Genomic DNA, 22,395 nt, shown 5'->3' with positions numbered 1-22,395 from the left:
CCTCTAATGTTATGCTTGTACTGAACAAAGTAAGGAATGGTAGTTTAAGTGAAAGAATGGACCAAAGCAATTATTTCCAATTCATCAGAAATTGAGTTTCTATACTGTAACCTTCTATCTCAATGAGTTATACTGCACATAAAAAATAAGAGGTAGTCAGGTAAGTTTTCCTTTATTTATTCAACTCATACTAAACCCTGCTGCTTTGAATTACTATTACCTCTGTAGTAATCTTTCAAGGTGAGAGGCATCTGGGAGAACAGTGAGGCAGGACTTGCCCAGCCACATGCCCTGGTCTAGGTACCACTCCTACTGGAGACTGCGCCCCAGTGTGGGGGCCACTGGAAGGGCAATGTGAGGCTTTGGCAGAAGAATTTAGGGTAGCAGCAGCCACAACTTAATGGTTTCCTGTGAGCACACAGCATTGGTCTCAGGTGTGATTCCCCATGTCTGAGTTCATGAGCTATCACTGACAGCAGCCCAGCAGTCTGACTTCATGCTCTTCTGAAGCATTTGAGCCTCAGCATGGGCTTGGAGAAGCACCACCGAAGACCAGGACCCATGGAAATATCTGTGAGCATAACTAAAATGCTCACAAATCCTGAAAGGCTCAGGTGGGAGAGCAGGATTCAGTCCTCTGCCTACAAAATGGGATGATGAGTGGGTGAAGTGAGGTTGGTGATTTCTGGGAAGGGTGTACAGGAATCAGAGGATACTGTGCTTGTTTGGATAATACCTACATTCCTATGTAAAGGCAGTCTTTGTGTCACCCCACTCTATTTGATAAGGTATGGGTTTATTTTGATACTTCTAGTTATTCTCCCACTTTGAGATACACGTCTTATTTATTAAAAACAAATAAACAAGAAAAAGAATCTGTAATTGTGTTTCTTTTTGAGCTTTCAGTTCCCACTGACAAAGAAGCTCTTAGGAACCCACTCCATTCGTTTTTAAACCCTTGTGCATACACAAGAACCTTCTGAAGCAGCTAAAATGTTCCGGTCTATACCCTGATGCTCCCAATTGTAGCACTCTCATGATCTGCAATCCACGCTACGACTCAGAGAACTTTTTATCGAAGCCACTGAACATTCTAAATAGCAACTTCTGAAACATCATTTAATCGGTGCTGTCTTCAAATGTCATCAGCATTGTCTTTCTCTTGGTGCTATTTTCTTTTAAATGAGCTTAGTTTTCAGGATCACATCACTGCTTAATGCTTCCATATGCCCAATGTGGTCCCAGAGACCAATCAAATGCTCTACTATTCACCGCCACAGCCATAGGCTGTGGTGATCTCTCTCTACTCTCCTTTGGCTGAAATCTTCACTTCTTGGTGCTTTAAACCTAATTTTTTTCCCCTCAGGGACCCATTAAATTCTGAAGTTTCCTATCACCCACTCCTTCATCCTCAAAGACCAAATGAAACCCTGGCCCCAGTGCTCCCTATGGGAGGACACAGATCCATCTTTGCATATTGAAGAGTCAGACCCAATTTCCCTGTAGGCAGTCAAGCTTGCAGGTCCATGCAACTCTCCCTTGGAATTATGTTTTATGCAGTATGGACTCTTCCCAAATTCTATCTAGTTACTCTACTACTACCTGGCTCCACTTTTTAAGTGGTTTACTTGGGAGGATACCAGCTTTAGTTAGACATGCAGGTGCTTGCTTTTTATACATTCACTTTTTGGTGCTTAGAAATGATTTTTTTCAATCTTTACTCTCTAGAAATACTAAAACAATGGGAAATTGGCAAGAAAAATGAAGGTGGAAAAGGTGGCAGGGACAGAGGGAGAGAAAGAAAAGGACAGAAGGAGGAAGGAAGGGAAGCGGGGAAGAAGGAGGAGAGAGTGAGAGAACAAAAGCGAGACAGAGAGAGAGGGAGGGAGAGAGAGAGAGAGACAGAGACAGAGAGAGAGGGAGACAGAGAGACAGAGAGAGACAGAGAGAGAGAAAAGCAGTTCATGTTTATTTTAAGCACTTTGCTACAAAATTGCTTCCCAGCTTTGGATGAAGACTTGGGGACCTCATCTGGTGCAGCCTGGACCTCCTGCCAGGGCTTGGGAAAGGAAAAAGAGGAGCTTGGCCCTGTTACTGATGTGACAGAACAGCTGTGGGATCTTCACACACTGACACAACAAAATTATCCATTTAAGCACTTTCCTTTTTCCTTTCGTTTAGTGAAAGGCTTTTATTGTAGCCTATTTTGTATCACAATCTTGTTATTTTCCCCCTCTGACATCAAGCTGTAAGACTGTCTTACAGTCGGCATAGCCAGAGACAGAGAAATGAGAAGAATGTGCGGGTACCAAGAATGTGGTTTCCTAGCAACAGGAACTATTTCAAAGGTTTCATAACTCTTGGGTTTCAATTTCCATAGCAATGTGGAGAACAGTACATAGTATATGTTGTTATCTGCTTAATGTGAACCAATTCCAATCAACAAATGATGGACAAATGGCAAGAGACATCTACGTGTCTCAAAAGATTCCATCTTACTAGCTGTTATACATATTATCTTCTACAATCTAGGTTTTGCTGTTGAAAGCAATGTGTTGGGATAAATCACACAGCTCAGTTTTTAAAAATTGTTTTCCTTTGTCCCACCAAAGAGGTATTAACTAAAGCATTTCAAAAGAAAAAGGTATTCAAGAAGAGAAGAACCTATGGTTTCTAAGAATGAAAAATCTAGCATATTTAATTATTAAGATGTCAGGTCTAGAGATCAGAACAAATAGTTATGCAAACATTCACGTTTTCCAAGAAAGAAGTGGTTATCATTGAGTCATCAGTAATGGAGTGATCCTTTCTGCATTCTTTGCTAACTAGAAATTATTTTCAGCGTAAAGTCAGAATCACGAAAAACAAAGGCACATTTAAAATAAGTTAGGTTCCATGTGAACCCCATTCAAAATGTGACAACTATCAATTTATTTTCTTGTTTTTTAACTGTAAGGGCAGCTTCCAGTTTCCTTCACAGAAAGAACACATGAGCAAATATGGATAAAGCTTTTCGATTTCATAATGAGACAATCACTAAAGGCTAAACAGGGTCAAATTATGTTAATGAATGTGTAAAAGGACATAGAAATAGAAATATGCATGAGATGTATCCAGTCCATAAATCAAAAAGACTTACTCTTACATTACTCGTACATTTTTAAGAAAGAAGAATCTATATGAATAGTCTGGGATTACTGTGAAGAAAATAAAGTGAAAAAGCAAGATTCCTGAGATTTCCTGTGGATTATCCAGCTGATTAAGAGCTATTAATTATGACCCAGTATTTTACGTGCAGCTCTTTCTTCCAGTTACTTCGGTGTATTTTGTGGCACTATTGTTTATAGTTACAGTGGCCGTGGGAAGCATTTTCTTTTTTCTCAAGACTGTGGTCAGCATTATGGCAATGTGGTTACCAGTACTGTGACACCCTTTGCTATTGTCAGGCAATGCACACTTAAATGTCAAATGGAATTCTGTGGGCCCAAGGAGTTCTTCTGTGATGTGTTCCTCGGGCTTTGCAAAACTCTTTTAAACAAAGGTCTTTTGGTTTGCAGCAACAAATTTCCTCTTAGCTATTCTAAAAGAGATTTTCCTTACAGCCCAAATCCACATATTTATACCAGTGTTGCAGGGTATTTTTAAACTTCAGTGTAAAAAGAAGACGGGATATGGATTTTTAATTGGAGTGTTAGGATTAAAGAGTGTTATGAAGCTCTGGTTTTAATTTATTTGTAAAATTCCTCAATTTGAACTAATTATTGACAATGCAACAATAATAGCTATAATATCTTTATTTTATTTCCCATTAATGTAGAAAAGATGTATTTATAGATATCTTAACAGAAGCACTTAATTCTGTAATTTTAACTGCCTTTAAATCATATTTTGATATTTCCTAGTTTAATTAGTATGAAAAGTTCAGATGGAAAGTAAGAATTTTTGTGCCAAATATTTTTCTTCATGTTAGCATAAAAAATTTGATAAGCCATCATATCTGTCACTTAAAAACCTGCAGATTTTTATTATATCTTAAGACTATCCAGAAATCTTATTTCTGAAGAAAAAAGAGAAGTTTAGTTAAAGCTAGATTCCTTTTTCATTCCGTAACACCCAGGGTATTAATATCTGAAAATTGTATGTAGGTAGATGATATTCTTTACTGAAAGCTTGCAACGATTCATCCTTAATTGTCAATCAAAATCACATTGTGTCTATTCATTTTGAACAATTTTCTTACTTAAAGATATTAGAAACAATGTTAACAGAAGGCACACAGATAGTTTAGCTAGAAAAGAACATAAGTTAAATTATTCAATTTCCTTTTAACTTGCACTGCTTTCTTATGTAAGGAATTTGATATTTGGAAGATTTTAATGCTGACACTTTAGATAGAAATCTGTGTGGAGAGAATAGTAAGGTGTGGTGACTGTAAGTGTGGTGGATTGACAACTGGTGGTCAACTTTGAACACCAGCTGAACTGAACCAGTGTTGTGCTGGGTATGAGAGGTCCTCCTGAGGATTGTTACTGGCAGAACTGGAGAGGAAGAAGAAGAGAAGCTGTTAGGGAGTCCTATAGGAGCTTGTCATGCTGGCTTTCCTGATGAACTCAGCTGTTCTCACTGTCGGAGGAGCTTATTGAACCTTATTGTTGCTGAGAATGGCTATAGTTCACTTTGTGGGAACTCTGGTCCTTACTTTGAGCATTGCTTTCTGGCTCCAGAGGGGAAGATGGTGCACTGTTTAGTGTCCTAGAGAAGCCTGTTGTGCTGACTTTCCTGATATATGCTTGGCTATTCTCATCATTGGAGGAACTCTGGACTTCACTATTGCTGAGGATGGCTGTGGTAGAGCCTTCTCTTTTTGGGAGAGCTCTGGTTCTTACTTTGAGCATCACTTCCTGGTTCCAGTGCAGATTCCTCAGCCTGCTAGCACAGATCCTTCATCCTCCTGGCACAGACTTTCTAGTTTCCACCACTGAACTTTGGGTCTTCCCAGTGCAGATCCATGAGACAGGGATGCATGAGACATTGTCGTGGGCTCTAGGCCTCCAGCTGGACTCGCAGGGGGCATTGTCATGGGCCCTGCATGGGAACTCATGCCTGACACTGTTGTGGGATCCAGGCCCTCAGCTGGATTCCTGGGATCTTTAGTGTATGGACAGATTTCCTGCACTCTCTTTGTATTTGACTGTTTGGGTAATTATTATAAAATAATCTTATAAACTATGTGTCCTGTGTTGTTCCCCTTGCAGATCCCTTGACTACAAGAATAGGTTATGCCAGATTATTCAAATGATGTTATGGCCCCTCATTTTGGAAGATGAAGTCACTCTTATCTGTTTTCATTGTTTTTCATAATAGGATATTCTTGGAATTCACCTGAGGGCTATTGTTGATATCTGTGTCTTACTGAAATACTGCAGAAATATTGTTCTCTCTCTACCTGGTAAATCAGAGCAAAGATGTTGGTTACCTTCATATACCACTATGAACACTATGTGATGTGTATGTGTATGTACGTGTATCTCTTCCCAATGTGTGTGTTGTAACAAAATTCTCAAACAAGCTAGATAATGCAAAAGGACAGAAGAGACCATTTTCTCAAAATCACTAGCATGGTACTGTGTCAGTATTTATTTTAGTCACCACTTAGCCCCAGAGTAAATGCTGAAATGACTCATAAACCTTGTAAATACTATGTCAGTGCATGCAAGCATTTAGAGTAATTTTCACACGGTCGGAAAACAACATTTTACCCCTGAACAGCTCAAGTCTGCAATTCTGTCCTAGATGGATGTGGTGCTGGTTAGTATCCCTACTCGTGAAGGGGAACTTCTTTCTCCCCCCACTTCTGACAGTGAACTTCAGTGATGACCTAGGAAAATACTGTGATTATTGGTCTCTAGTTCTTAGGGACAATTACTGTGTATTGTGCCTGCCCTACTGTACAGTGTTTTGTATTTTCTGAACATAAACATCTGCACTGAAATCATTCATCATTAGTCATCTTTGCCATAGTGTAGTAGGCAAAAGAAATATTCATTAATCCTCAGCATTTCTATCTGAAATAAGATTAGTTGATATGAGAAATAAGCATGTGCTGCAATAGAAGTGTAAGTTAGAGAACAGGTAAGAAACATCTTTTGTTATGTTTGTAAATAGTGCCCTTTAAAAATATGTCACTTTGTCTGTTCACCCACAAGTTTCTCTAACAGACTTATCTCACTCCACGTAGCCTCTCTGGAATCCATGCATCATGGTTTGTGGCACCTCTGGCTGTATTTTCCTTTGCATAAACCCATATATTTTAATCTGTCACTTACACAGTGCCTAGGATCTTCCTGAACCATTCCTTACATGCTTCTCTTCAGCTTGGAATCTTAAGCAGTTGGCAATGGAGGAGACCAACGTTAATCTGAAGGTCAAGACATTAAAAGACCATACCTGCTAGCAATAGCATACCCTCTACTCTCCCTCATCTATTTCATAAGAATTACATTTCTCACCTCTCTCCGAAGAATGCAGTGGACCATGACTATCACAAAGCCTTGCAATGAATCAAACACCGCAAAAAGAATCTGAAATAATATGGAACGTTTATCCGTCATAGCTAGCACTGCAGACATCCATGTCAGAGCCAGTAGGGGCAAAACCACGCAGGAGCTCCAAAGAGAGGCCCTGTTGGAAGAAAGAGAAAGCTATATTACGTAGCTGTGTGCCAGACCCCGGGCCAGCACCAAAACCCCAGTCAGCAAAGCATTCTTATCTGTGGCACCAAGACTATTAATTTGGAAACCACAAAGCTGATAGCGTTTGAGCATTTTATCTATTACTCTATAAACTATCCCACAGTAGTTATAAAGGCAATTGCCAATTACAAATATTTAAGTATTAGCAAACACAGTTTTTTCATCATAGCGTTTTCTCACATGCACTGTAACGATTTGTAACGAGAAGAGATGTAAATGATTGGGACTAACATGGCGTTACTGGCGGTGGTGGCTGACAAAGCTGCTGTAGAAACTACTCCACACTTGGCACATTTGAGCGTCAAACCGCTATGAGGCTCACTCATCTGACTGCAAACAAACAGAACACCCACAAAAAGAACAAAATATTGAATGGTCACCAAAAAACCGCTGCTTCAAGTTAGCTTTTAAGTATGATTTCATGCAGAAAATATATTTATCAGAGGTGAATGTCTATCACTTTAAAGATGCATTTATACTACATATATCCTTGTAATATTCAGCTTTCATAATCTGAGCCTTCCCGGCATGCAAAGCTCATTCCATCACTTACACCATAAGTGGCCCTTTGTCTGTAGATCAGTATTTCCCCATACATTGAGTTGAACACAAGCACGTGCTTATGTACATGAAGAGGGAAATCCCATTATTCAGACTCCTAGTAATCAAATTTGTGATGACTCTTAGAGTCATGGATTGTCATTGTCTTTTCATGAAGGTACATGTACCAGTCATAACCCCAAATGCAAACATTGATCTCAAGGTATACATTACATAAATATATAATTAGTGAAGAGTTGATTTTATCTCCATCAATTCATATTTAAAATGTCCGTATTTTAGGAGGATCTGAATATAGAGACTGATGAAGTTGGATGAGATATTAGTTATAATAAAGACAGTGATAATTTTCCACTTTAATAAAACACATTTAACTTAACCACTAAGTTCAAGATATTCTTCCCGAACCTTTGTCATAGACTCTAGTTTCATAATCTTTAAGTGGTTAATTCTCGTCTAGGACATTCTGTAGGTAAATTCAGATTTGAATAACTCAGATTCCATTTGCACACCAGAGAAGAAAAAGCATGTCACATAGAATAACCTGATTTTATCTGTGAACCATTTGCTGTTCAGAAGGTGTTATTTAATTTCCATTGATATGGCTCTCAGTATAAGGACACTTTGGTTCTAGGTTTTGAAACAAAACTGAAAAGCCAAGGAATACTAAAAAATAATTTTAAGTATCCAATATTTGTTTTTTCTTTTTTGATACTGGGAATCAAACTCACAACCTTGCACTTGCCGGGCAGACACTATGCCTCTGAGCTGTATCCCCAGCCCTACCAATACTTGCTTACCCCTGCAAAAATGTCTAGTTTTCTGATAATAAATTTAAATGAGTATTCAGTGTACTATTTGTATTTATTTGAAGCTTGGAACTAACTACTGAAACTATGCTTGATGCTAACTGGTTGGGCAGCCTTGAGGTTCCATTTTGGATATAAATGAAATAGAGGAAAGGTAAGTCACTCAGGGAGCTGGAATATTTTTCCTAGTTTTTATGACCTTTACAAAATCAATGTATACAAAAAATGCAGAGTCTAGGTGATAAACTGAGCTGCTACAGTGAAAAATAAAATCTTATTTCTTTGTTATAGAGGAAAGTATACATTTAACACACAAAAATCCCAACAGTTGTAAAAAATAAGGTTAAATCAGCCATACTATCTGATGCAAGCAATATCCACACGGTACCATGGTTGGAACATGGGTTCTTTCACTCTTTCTCCAAGTTGTTCTGTTGCTCTGGTTATTACTATGGATCTCAAATCTATAGGTTCTAACTCCCAATTTTTTTAATGTTTATTTTAGGGAAAAAATCAATTATTTGATGGGTTTACTGTTAATATTCTAACATATTCCCTGAGAAGAAAGTCCCCACTATTTGAAAAAGTCTCAAAAAATTTGTCAAGAACCCTGTTACACTGACTTCTGTAATTTCAAGTAGAGAAGACACAGAATTTAGAATAGTGTATAAGAGAACTTCACTGCAGAAAAATAGAAAAACTTAAATTTTCCGCTTTAGATATTCTAAAAAGATATATATTATTTATTTTATCATTTTAAATAAGCTATGTGGCTACTTGTCATAAATCTCCCATGGGTAAATATATTTTATGTTTGAAAAATTTAATATGGTCTGTGGACTATATGATCATCAAGCTATTATTTGTTAAACTTTTATTCATTCATTCTTTTATAAATACTATAGAGCACAAACTGTACATGTGGTTAGTTTTAATAGATGATTACAGAAAGTATGAAAAGGTACAAATAAGTAGAAAAAAATGAGAGAAGTAATGTCTTAAAACTATCCTGGATTCTAAATAATAACATAGTTTCAAGAGATATAGTTTATATATATATATACACAGTCAATCTGAAATTGTCAGTTTTACAATTAGGGAAATCAATAATTAAGTCAATCATGTAGGTGCCTGCTCCTGTTTCTGTAATTAATTTTGATTATTTGTTCTTGTGGCGGTTAGGAAGGGGTGACCACTTCACTGGCTTTGGGATCTAGCTGAGGGATTGGTAGAGCACACTCCGCATGGGGGTGGGTCATGGAGGCGTGGCTTCAGGAGGCTATGTTTAGTTCTGGCCCCTTTCTCTCCACCACCCTTCCCTGCTTTGTTTCTCAGCCCCAGAAACTGAACTGCTTTGCTCTACTCCATCTCTCCACCATGATGTTCCTGCCTTGGAGTCAGCAGGCCATGAACTGACCCTCCTCTTCTGAAACCAAGAAGAAATGAAACTTGTCTTCTGTTATATTGTGGGTGCCTCCTTTTCAGCAGCTGGGGGGAAAGCTGAATTCCAGTTTTTAACTGTAGTCTTCGTTACTCTTCTCATTGCTTCTCTGTGAACTAAAATTGGTTTTAAACACCTGTAGCTCCTTTTCAAATTTCCTTCAATCACACTTTAGGGTAGAGAACAAACTTCAATCTATATTCACTTAGGCTAACATAGCATTTACCTTATAAATAATGTTTAAAAATTGAGACATTAATAGCTCTTCCTGCTTTGGACAGTAATCAGCCTTCTGCTTTTATAACGTTGATGCATTGGTTCTTCTAGAAATGGTCTTTGAACCAGAAGGACACTGACTTAGTTTCACCAGTGAAACAAAAGTGATTTATAAGGATACTTTGTTGGAATTAGAACTTTTCAAATTATAATTGTCTTTGTTAAGATGTAGGGTGAAGTGGATAATTCTAAATTCATAAGACAATGTTGTCATTTCTTTTAAACCTATACCATCTCTTATAAAGAGCTACGTGAATCAAACTGGGCATTACATAGTTTGATTAAATAAAAGATAATGTATATTAATAAACCTTCAGCATTTTATATATATATTTATTTTGAGGCTGCCATTTCTTTGTTTTGTTTTGTTTTTGGTACTGGGAATCAAACTCAGGACCTTGTACTTGTCAGGCAGGCACTGAGCTGCAGAGCTATATCCCTGGCCCTGTTTGTTTTCTTGATCTCACGTTATAGATGGTGGAGTCATGGAATCTAGATTCAGTCAGGGACTTGAAAATAAATCCGTCAATCTTGGCTTCCTCTCTTCATTCTTTACAAAATAGCCACTGTTTGTTCAGTGACTTGCTAGATGCCCTATGATTGTTTTATACATATTATATTTCAGAGACTTCAGGAGGCAAACATTATTTTCCCCTTTTAACAGAGGAGGGAGTCAAGCTGCAAAGCATGAAATAACATACCCAAAGGCACACACAGCTAGTAAGCTGCAGAGGTAAGTCTTTGCTTGACTCTACAGCTTTATTTTAATCATTAAAACTCAACCTTTTTGTTTAAATTATTTAAGTTTGTACCCTAATAGTAGAGCTGAGTCCCTATAACCAGGACTCAGTATGATCTGTCTGTTCTTGCATGATTCATCTGGACAGAAATAACTGAAGAAGCAATTACCCCAATCCCAACCACAAGAGGGAAATGCATAAGATTCACTGTGTGATAGCTTCCTGTCCAAATGGAAGACCAGGACCTATACCAAGTTTAAGTCTGCCTGCTACAAAAGCCATGGAAATAATCTATACTGAAAAAAGCCTTTAAATAAGAAATGATCTTCCCTCGGAAAGACCTTCCACTGATGCCTTTATTATACCATTTCTATTCCAGTGCTTCATATGAATAATATCAAATTTTTATACTGAAAGCCATTAAACTTAGTCTTTTACTATGAAAAAGAAATATCTGCATTATTTTATAAATCACTACACAGATTATAAAGACACAAAAGACTTAAATTTCTCACCAGTGAGGGGTTAAACACTATAATCATTAAATAATTTTAATAAATGATTTTAAAAGGAGGACAATTATAAGGGTAAGTTTCACATGAAGGTGCCGTTTAACAAAAAAGCAGAAGCTGTAATCTCTTATAAGAAAAGACACAGGGAAAATCAGAGGCATTAATATTTCCTTCAAATTCCTACACATTTTCTTAAGGTGATAATGTACATAACTTCAAAAAGCTATCAATCTGATTTAAGTCATTAGCTATGTTGCTATTATAATAAAAATAAGAGAAATACTTTTTGAACATTGATAAATGATGAAAATGTGCAAAGAAAAACTGTAACTCTGGCAAATTATGATCAAAATATCATAAACAATGAAAATATATGACAAAGGTAAGGTTGACCAGTGATTATTTAAAGTGAAGATTCTTTTCTATTATAGAAGATTAGCTGAAGAAAATGAAGTATTTTCAACTATCTAACTGTGCATGTCCCAGTTCAGTCCTGTCATATGCTGGCATTGTATTCTGTCTTTCTTCTGTCCTTGATGAACAGAACCAGGAGGTCTTTGAAAACCCTTACCTGAGGACCACTACTTTAGGTCTAGCCATAACATTTAATCTTCTCAACAGACAAGCAGAAAACATGCACAAATATATTTATATTTTCTTAATGATCTGTTATATTATTTTTAAATTTGGGGTTATATTACTTAACTATAGTGTATTAAAAATTTCTTCATGACAAAATCTATCAGACACAAGTCACACAGCAAGAACAGAATTCAAGGCATAGCTATATGCAATCAGGGATGATCTAGAATTGGATTCACTGGTAAATAACCTTCAAAATCCACCAACTGCAGCTTACCCGGCTCTGTGTTTGAGTTTTTTATCTAGGATCCCATCTCTGGAAACAAGTTTATTAAATACCAAAATGCCAATCACCATGTTGACCTGTCAAACAGAAACAAAGTTAACCTTTCAGTGATATTAAAGGAAATTTTATAAACTTAAAGCCACCTGGGAATATATACACACAAAAGCAGTGATACCAAATACTTTTCAAGCATAAGTACATAAAGGCATGCAAATCAATTTAACACTGCTGTGTTACTTTAAATTTTAAGGTACATGAAGTATTTTCCATAGTCACGGTTTGTAGTTAACATCGGAGTAATTAACCTTCAATTCCCTAATTTCTAAATGGTGCTATACTATGGCATTCTGGGACATGCTGGCAGTCTTCCCTCTGAGTCGACCTTGAATAAAATCAATTGGCTAAATGAGTTTCATTCTATGCTTAAGAGCCAAAGGATTTTGAATCCTGAGACCACAGGGCTAAGGTGAGCCCTGGTCAGTCACAGGTGCCACTGCCGGCAGTGAGGACAGAATGACTGAATTCCTCACCTGTGTGGCTATTCTGTCCTGTGGTTAGGAAGCATTTTGACACATTTTACTTTTCTAGGCAAAAGGTAAGCTAGTCAAGAATGGACATCAGCACCAATTCCTAAAACAGACTTTCATAACCACTTTCTTTCTGAGACTCTTTTTTTCCTTGGTTAAGAGGACTTCTGCGTAACGCAGTTGAAATCAGTAAAAAAATTTTCTTTCTCAAGTAAACTTGTACAGAACTCCAGAGATAGACATCCCTTTGTAGCAGCCGATTATGATGAGCACTCCTTGCTGCCTAACCTACAAACACTTCCTGATAAAGGAAGCTATTCCAAAGGGACAGCAAGACAATCAAGGAAAATATTTTCGTCTTTTTTTTCCCTTGCCCCTTAGCCATGATCCTTGGTGACAGAATCTAGGGGTAATTTCTCCTCTCCTTCTGCCAATGCAAATCTGAATCTGAAGCTGAAAGCTATTTAACTGCTGATGTAAGGACCAAAGCACTGTGTCAAATAAGGCCTTAGAGGGGCCACTCTTCAGAGTTGCCTGATCAGACACTATTTAATCTAGACAGTGCTTATTCATTGTTCTACTTCTAATTATTTGAACTAAGAGAAAAAGCGAATTCTATTAATTTACAACATAATCATGAGGGAATTTACCACCTGCAAAGACTTTGCTGCAGTGTTTCCATTACACATACACACTTTATTTCTTCATTTTAGGGTTATATGTATATTAACTTAGTAGCTTAGGGAAATAAGTCAATTGATTAAATAAAAATTCAGTGCAGTAGGCAAAAACATGTCTAATAGCCTTGATTTTTCCATGCTCTAACAATCATGCCTGGAGGTTTCACTTTTGTCTTTGTGAATTATGGACAATTTCTGCTCTCCGTTACAGCTCAGAGGATGGAGAACAAATTTTAATGAAAGAAAAACTCAAATATCCAAGTTGATAAGAACAATGCCATTAGCTCCGAGCTTTTAAATGATGTTCAAGAAACCAAATGGTAATTTTTCTAACTAGAAATCTAACTGCACAGTGACAGGAATCTCTGTGGTTTTTTTGGGCCACATCTTTCCTTCTTTAATTCCTTCAAACACTGATTAGCAAAGAAAAGCTTGAGATTAATAAATTTCAAAGAGATAAAGAGAAAGGCAAAATGGTAGGAGACTTTGCAGGTTACCATAACTTGAAAACTTAAGAAATTATTTTGTGATTCTAAAAAGAAAAACTTTAAAAACTTTAAGCACAACATTTGGCTCAGTTCCGAACTGGGGCTGATTCAGACCCCAAGGGAGCATCATCTCATGATGTTTTGATTGTCATTACTGTAACCTGCTATGGGTCTGTGGTGGGTAGAGGGGAAGATTCTGGGATCATCTGAAATAGGCTGCACAGCTCGCAACAAGGAAATGTCCAGTCCAAAATATCAGTGTAACTTAGGTTGAGAAACCCCGCTAAGTACATATAGAGTGTGATAAAAATACACATAGACATATATAAAGATATCTATTAGTGGCAGCCTTGGAGAAATCTCCCTATTAATAACTATATATTAAGTGATGAGACTCTATACTTTGAAAAGGAAGAATTTATTGAAACTTACTCAAACATCTTCATAAATCTGAAATTACTGTGAGATACCATACTTCTACAATTACTATTTTTCAGTAATAAAAATATGAATATTTGTGAGCAATGAAAGACTAAAAGCACTGGATATTCAAATAAAAATACTAGCTCACCAAACCTTAAAATTGGAACAACAAATACTTTAATCAAAAATGAGCCAAAGTAGCTTGGGTTTTTATTTTGTTTGTTTTTGTTTTGCCAAGAAATCAAATAAATTGATTTCAGTGTTTACCAGGACAACAGCGGCTGCAGGTCCAACAAAAGCGTACAGCAGTCCTCCTTCAAGAGAGAGCCAGCAGCTGAAAATAATATTACATAAAAGCTAACAAAAATTAGTGATAAGTACCCAACCAGCGTGTCACACAAGTAACTTAGATTTATACATCTGGCCTTGGAATACAGGCATAGTTCAAAGATTAGTAGAATTTGAACTTTTGATGAAGGAAAAATACTATGTGCCCCTCACCGATGAAAAACTTTCATTCAAGGCCTTGCAGGCAGTTAAATCATTTTAGACAAATTACCCTTGCAGTGATATTTCTGTATTTTCTTTTATTACAATGTGGGTTCTTACTAAAGTTTTGCAAAATTATGTTTTATCTCCTTTATGAACATTTTCAAACATAGTTTAGAGCAAGAATAGTGTGTTTTAAGGGTCTTGTGGGTGCTATTTACCTGCTTTTCTTGGAGGCCTTTGAGCTATTGGGAGAAAGTAGATTAACAAACAACATTGGAGGAAGTGGATCATCTCCACTTGTAGGCTTTTCCTCTTTTACTTTCACTGTTTCCCAGACTACTGAGAAAATTCACTGAATATAAGCTTTTGAATAAAAATAAGGCAGCTGTGTTCATTTCAAGGACTAAGTGCTCCAAGAGATGCCTTTGCACAGATAAAGGCATGATAGCCCATCCGGGTAAAAATATTCATTCTTTTGCAGCAGTAGAGAGAAACAAAGATGCTGGGGCCCAGTATGGTAGCTTTGCAAGATGGTACCTGGCACATGCGTAGTCCAGGAAAAATGAATAGGAGGGAAGGAGCACAGACTGTTTTTTTTTCCCTGCTGAAGTAAAGCCACACCCACCATTTCCTGAACTTGTTTTTCCACTTTTGACCGGTTTACAGTTTCTTAGTCCACAAGATCAGCAGGCTGTCTTCAAAGTAACAACTTCACCCACTACCTGGTCTATATTTGGTCTAACAATAACATGCTCTATATTCATTGTGGTTACATGACTAATGCATTAATCAAAACTCATAGAACATACACTTAACAAAGTGAAAGTTATGCTATCAATTACATCATACATTGACTAAAATTTTAAGCTACTAGTAATATAGACACATACAACTATACATATCAATTCATGTATTCACAAATACATATATATTCACTGAAAGTCTGTGTCTCCTTATCTGTCAGCACACAGATAAATTTTGTTTTCCTACGCTGGGGTAGATAATTATATTTTTAGTTTGTGTAAAACACCTGGAGAAAAAAAGACTCTAGTTTGACAGAACACTTTAAGCTGTTATCTCAGATGAATTTCTTTAAGCTGTTATCTAAGATGAATTTCTACTGTATTTTTGTGTAAGCTCTTTTTGAAACTCACATTTAGTTTATCTCTTAAAATACAGTAACAGATTTAGTATCTCTTTGGAGTTATTTTTCTCCTAGGGGTTTATACCATTATAATGGAAATGTATAGTCTTAAAATCAATACATGACTCATTGTATTTGGCTTTAATTGTGAACTCCTTGAAAGTAAGAACCTAACACTTATAATCCTACTTCTTTTTCATATTCTCAATTCAGTACCTTTCAAATACTGGATTTATATCAGAATAGCTATGTTATTGTAAAAAGTACTAACATAGGTAATAGTGCTACAGTGAGCAGTATTTTGCAATATACACAATCAACTTTTTCTCAGTAAGATAGATTGCATAAGATAAGCAAGCACTTTAATAGCATGAGCCCTTTAAATTCTTAGGAAGCTTCATTTGGGTGGGTAGGTGGCATCATTTTCACTTTTGGATGTACCCAGAGATAGCTTAAGTAGCAGTAATTTCCATCTCCAACCTGAAGACAAAGAGAACACCATACTAAAATTTATGCCTTCAGTGAGGCATAATTTCTCCATTTCTCAGTAGCAGATGCAATAATATATGAAAGTGCATTGTTTTAAATTTGAAATATTCAATATAAACTTTAGTATGAATTCTGATTGAATTTATCAGCATGGTAGTTGTAAGATGGGTATCACATCTACTTTCTATCTTCTATTTTCTTCCATAGAGCAAGTATTTCCTAATATGGAATCTCCTGATGCCCCTGAGCTACAATTTTTAGTGTGTATTACCCTGAAATAGCATCAAAACTTGAACAAACATAATAGTATGGGTTAATAACCGTATCCATGTTCAGCAATGATACTAGAAACTTAAGGCAGAATCATGTTCTAAAAGTTAAATATTTCAAGATTTATCCAGTTCTTTAAAAAAAAGCACTTGAGATTGAACGTGTGATGCTGAAATATTTTTAAAGTCTCATATACTGGTCTTACTAAGAAATTGAACTGCAGATCCTGAACATTGCCCCATCATTTCCATCATTTCTCCATTAACCTTTTGTTAAGGTTTGTGTCTGGGTGTCCCGCCAAAGCCTCATGCGGCCATGGGGCAGGCTTTTAGAGTTTGATTATGGGTGTGAGAGCTGCACCTGCCCTGGGGTGGATAGTTTGCATATGTAAGGGAGAGCAAGAGGCACTTGTGGCCATTTCCTGGCTTTTGTGCTTGTTGCTTTGCGGTGTTCTGTTGCCATGAGCTGTAGCTCTCTGCCATGTGCCACTCTGCCTTGTAATCTGCCAAGTACGGACTGAAACCTCCACAAACTGTAAGTGAAATAAACCTTTCGTTCCTTCATTTTGGGCATCAGGTATTTTGTCCCAGCAACAAGAGAAAAGTAACCAAGACACCTTTGTACATTTAAACCACCTTACACTGTTCCTTACTAATATGGTTTATATCACTGTTAGCAACTCTATGATAAAATACCAGCCACCAGCTGTACCAACTAAGACGAACGAAGTCTCCTTCACGATCCGTTGAATTATAAACACAGCATATCACTGTGGATGGACTTACTAGTGATCAGTGCCATAACCTTTCGTCCTGGTGAAGCCCACCGATGTGGCCACCACTAGTGCCGGTAAACCTGCAAGAAAAGCAAGGTCATACTTTGTATTCAGCAACAACTCCGTGTACCCTGGCCCAACAAGAGTGAAGACAAAGTCCAGATGCTTCAATCAGAGCAGCTACCTTTGGACAAATCACTTCCCAAAACTGTGCCAATTACAAAATTTCTTTCAAGTGGAAAAGTTTGAGAGCCACAACTGGGTTTTAAACAAGGTGCACTTCCTTGAAGTTGCTAGGTTACGGCCACTTTTGATGTGAGTTTAAAGGGAACTAATAACAGAGATTTAGTATATCTTTTAAGTTATTTTTTCTCTAGAGGTTTACTGTTATGAAGAAATTTACAGTTATAAAATCAGAAAAGCAAAAACTGGATGTGTGATGGAGTATCACAGAAGTAGAAAGTGAAGCTGGCAAAGCATGGACCCTTATCAAGTAGTGCTTATGAAAGAAAAAGTGAGTCTGACCAGCTAAATCTTCCTTTCTAATCCACCCATAATCACAAGAATGTAGGAATGGGAAATTCAGTCACCTGTGCATCTGTACCTCTGTTGTACCTTACAACTTCTTTTAGTCTGTGTGAATCATACCTCATTCAAGTTTAATGGAACCACTCTCTGTTTTGGTGGATAGAGCTTAGTCTAATCTATGCTGCTTAAGGTTTTTTTTTTAAATTTTGGTCATGCTTTCTTTTCAGGAAGATCGTATTTGCCTCTTCAGATTAAAAATTCTATCATTTGATCATCCTCTTTCATTCCCTCTGTTGGTCTTCTTTCTTTTCATTTCTCATCTTTCCTGCTATTCTTTCTTCTGTGAAGCTTCTCTAGTGACATCATATTCATTCATGAGGTTTAAGGAGAAGAACCAGGGGACAGAATCTCAGAGGAATCTGCCATGTTTCCTTATCAAATACTGGAGATTATATACTATATATATTACATGTTACATATGATTGATATATGATATATGATATATTAATGTATATTCTTCTCTTTATTCTACTCTTCATCCTTCATCCTGCATGTAGTTTATTGAAATTTTGGATTGACTGAACCAAGTTCATTAGAAAAAAATGGCCCAACCCAGCTGGGGATATAGCTCAGTGGCACAGCACCTGCCTGGCAAGTGCAAGGTCGTGAGTCCAATTCCCAGTACCAAAAAAAAAGTCCTCCTAGGTAGTAACTGAAAGATGAACAGTCTTCAGTTCATATGATTTGGGTTTTTTTCTAATTTCATTACCTTGCACTTGCCCTATGCAACTCATATGCCCACATTTCATCCATCCATTTCACTCTGTTATCTAGGGCACTCCAACTTAGCAGTAATTTTGGAGGGCAGCTGTAAACACTTTCTTCAAGATCTTTACTAATAAGGTTAAAAAAGGTAGTAGTTAATCTTGGAAATAGCCAACCTTTTCTCTTTGTCAAAAATTTTTTTAACCTGGATTCTGTATTTCTTGGGTCTATGGTATTAGACTCTTGTACTAATTCAGGACAATATGTACCTTCACTAATTCTTGTTCAACTTGAGAAGGTCTCTGTCATGAAATCTGGACAAAAATTTTATGAAAATCTAAGTAGAGCACTTCTTCAACTTAAGTGCTTTCCGATTTGCCTGTGCAGAATCCTAATACATTAAATACGAAAAGACTCTTGCTGAAATTTAAGGGATAATCTTGAAGAGTTCTTGATTCTCTTTTTTCCACATAAGTTACTTTGGTAACATAACAAGTCGGTTTATCTGTAATTTCCCAGGTTCTCTCTAATACCCTACTCTTGTCTTCTGATACAGTCCTGTGATACTTCTGTCTTCTGATTTATCTTGAATTTAGCCTGACATTTCCCAGTTGTTTTATTGTGTAGGTCTTTTAAAACTCAAATAAAAGCCATAAAAATAGGTGGGCTATGTTTTCTGCTGAAAACTAGATTTTTAAATCAAGTAGGCTACCATTAGAAGTGGCACTCTGAACAGTATTGATCTTTGAGAAATCTGCATCATGAAGCAATCTGAGAGAAACTGTTCCTAATACAGTCAGAATTAATTACTTCTCAGTGTGGCAGCAATTCCATTTCTCTTTTTGAGGACCCCGCTGACTACCCATGAAGTTTCATTTGTTCTCTAAGTAGTTTTTGCTCTGTGATATGAATGGCTTTATTCTTCCATTGTTTTGTGATTTCTTAGAATAGAATCTTCAAAAGTGTTTGGGGGAAGGTGAATACATGCCTAACGAACCGTCATGCTTTGGTCTTGAACTTTTAAAACATGTTCTATTTTCAGGAAAATTAAGAGAGACCACTTTTTTTCTGCCTGTAAACCTCTCGGGTCTTACTTCCCACCATGCAGACAGTGTTAATTGTTAATTGACGAGCTATGTGAGCATTCAATCTCAAAGCTTTTTACAGTTCCAAATGATGGATAAAAATTAAAAATAACCACCCTCATATATTTCCAATTCACACATCCAATTAAACAAAAGTAGTCTGGGGATGATCATTCTCTACTGCATGATAATAAAGATGCTCAAAGTCATTTTAACAAGAGCATGCGAGTATACTAGTGTGCTTACCCCATCCAAGGCACAGAAAGCGTTTCCTTATGAGACGCGTCCTGATCTTTCCAGTCACAGCCATGTATGACTGCCATGCCTCAGTTAAAACCCAACAGAATGAAGCGAGGAAGAAAAAGTGCAAACATGCAGTGGTGGTTGTGCAGATACTCTGTGGAGATAAACAAAGGAGACTCAAGCTGAGCATGGGTGGGCTTGGTGTCCTTGAGGGGACAAAGGCCTTTGACTTTTATTTCAAATGTCTACCTCTCTGCAAGACCAGAGTCCTTACCTATGGAAACTAGACATTCTGCAGTCATTATGCTGCATACAGTGAAAACAGAAAAAAGTGTGTCCTAATTCCATGTGTGTTCAGATTCCTTTAAGAGAGCCCAGAACAGAAACTGAATAAAGATTAAAATTAGTTTAAACACCATAGAGATTAAAATTACTGCTTTATTGAGTTTTTCCCCTAATATATAATTATGGAAGTGGTCCTTTCTTTAGTTTAATTTGTTACAGGCACCTTGAATAATTATTTGCACTACATTCTTTATCGTTCCTTTGTACCCAAGAATTCTTTTTTGTTGTTTTATCAGTGTTGATATTAAGATTACATTTGTGAACGCAATAGCCTTTCAAAAAGAAAAATTACTTTGCTTTTATGCGTGTGATATTCAAGGTACAACAGCAAAGTACAAAATGAATTTTGGTTAACAGCCTAGAACTAAAATAACATATGCATTTTAAAGAACTTCAGAGCTTGCTTCAGTGTTATTACTGCACTGTGTATCCTAATCAAGTAATTCTGATTTTTTTTTTTTGTTTGTTTTGTTTTTCTCCGGTACCGGGAACCAAACTCACGACCTTGCGCTTGCCAGGCAGGCGCTTTTGCCGCTGAGCTAAATCCCCAGCCCTTAATCAAGTAATTCTGAAAAGGCACCAGCAGTACACAGACAAGATCTTACAGATTTTTTCCATGAAACTTAATCTTTCTATGTGTGACGATCTTCAGTTGTGATTTGTATGCCAAAGATTAGTAAAGACTTCTACTTATTTCACTAGGGGTATAATTTCTTAGTGTAAACCTTATTCCATTGCAAGTCTTTATAACCACCAACAGAACTAATACTTTTTATCAGCCTCAGTCTTGCTGTTTACAAAATTTCAAAATGGTCAAAATAGTAGACTGTAAATACCCAAGCCAAATATATAAAAATATTAATAACTCCCATCACCCTAGTTCAAATCCCACCAAATAACCAAAGCAGAATCTTAGTACAAATTCTGTGTTTTGGCCCAAATTATTCACAGTAGTTACTTATCCTACTGAAATTCATCAGATGTTAATTTAGCCTCCTAGTTCTTATAATCCTATGCAAAGAACTTTACTGTGTCATGTTTATCTCATCCTGTTGTTCCAGGGATAAGAGAAAAAGTAGAGAAATTGTGCACCACTGTGCTAGGTATACTGGCAAGTGCTCAGCCGATTCTAACTGCTACCTACATTATTATAAATAGTGCTTGAATAGATGTTAGCACTTTTCAGGTTATGAGTCCTTACACGTAATTAGCACTTAAGTTTATACTCACAAAGGCGATAACTTTCAGTGTGACAAAGCCATAGGTTTCTTTACTGTTCTTTACCTTTACTGTGCCTCTGGAATAATGTAGTAGCTTTAACCAATCCTGATTCCTTCTGCACTTGGGAGTTTGAGTCTTGTTTCCAAGTTACAGTTTAAAGATCCTATAACATGACTGCTTTGCTCATGCCCAGTCTATGGTCCCAATTTGAATTCCAAAGATAACTTTTCCAGCCCTTATTTGGAGATCAGTTATATTTCCAATCTAGGTTTCATTTCCTTCTATCAATTTGTCTCACATCAGTTGTATGTGCTGGCAAAGTTATGCTTTTTCTATTTTTTTTTTTTTTTCCGGTACCGGGAACCGAACTCATGACCTTACACTTGCCAGGCAGGCGCTTTGCCGCTGAGCTAAATCCCCAGCCTGCTTTTTCTATTTTTAAACAATTAGTAAGAGTTTCATTGAAAACTGTAAACATGTTGAAAAGTTAGGCTCTAAATGCTGGATGCCCTGAAATTTTATAAGAAAAAAATGAATATTTTTAAAATTTGCTCTCTATTGAGGTCAGGGACTAATCTGACCCTTACTTTATGTTTTTTTTTATTATAAAGAGAATAAAAAATGATAAAGTAACAACAACATAGACAAACACAAAACAAAGCAAAAAAATAAAAAATAAAAATGATACAGGGTTCCCAAACAAAATGATAGGAATTAACAGTGGTTGTTATATTATATATTATCTTCAACAAAGTTGCTCAGATTACCAGATGTAAGAAAGCAATACTGACACTTACTTTAATACTAATAAAAGTTATTTCAATAATTCTTGTCTCTCCAGACAATAATATGGCCACAGCCTATGGGGAAGAACGTATTTAACTAAGGAAGTATGGCCTATTTCTACAGCCAATAGCTTTTACTATGGCAAGATGAATATTCATACGTCCAGAATATGCTC

The 22,395-nt window shown here is 36.7% G+C and overlaps 1 protein-coding gene across 3 annotated transcripts in view; it reads right to left on the bottom strand.

The window, feature by feature from the left end:
- Adgrb3 (adhesion G protein-coupled receptor B3) overlaps positions 1 to 22,395 on the bottom strand; it is a 705,185-nt gene that overhangs the window by 34,932 nt on the left and 647,858 nt on the right. For 2 of the 3 annotated variants that reach the window (XM_005404463.2, XM_005404465.2), the window contains 6 exons: positions 19,872 to 20,022; positions 17,258 to 17,327; positions 14,345 to 14,411; positions 11,951 to 12,036; positions 6,984 to 7,082; positions 6,510 to 6,681 (listed from right to left, as the gene is read on the bottom strand). In XM_005404463.2, coding sequence (XP_005404520.1) covers positions 6,510 to 6,681; positions 6,984 to 7,082; positions 11,951 to 12,036; positions 14,345 to 14,411; positions 17,258 to 17,327; positions 19,872 to 20,022 — 645 coding nt within the window. The remainder of the gene's footprint in view (positions 1 to 6,509; positions 6,682 to 6,983; positions 7,083 to 11,950; positions 12,037 to 14,344; positions 14,412 to 17,257; positions 17,328 to 19,871; positions 20,023 to 22,395) is intronic. The other variant, XM_005404464.2, reaches the window with a different exon arrangement.

The sequence above is a fragment of the Chinchilla lanigera genome, unplaced genomic scaffold, assembly GCF_000276665.1.
Source record: "Chinchilla lanigera isolate Chin_1 unplaced genomic scaffold, ChiLan1.0 scaffold00087, whole genome shotgun sequence".
NCBI classification, from domain to species: domain Eukaryota; kingdom Metazoa; phylum Chordata; class Mammalia; order Rodentia; family Chinchillidae; genus Chinchilla; species Chinchilla lanigera.
This window is presented reverse-complemented; position numbering and strand designations above follow the sequence as displayed.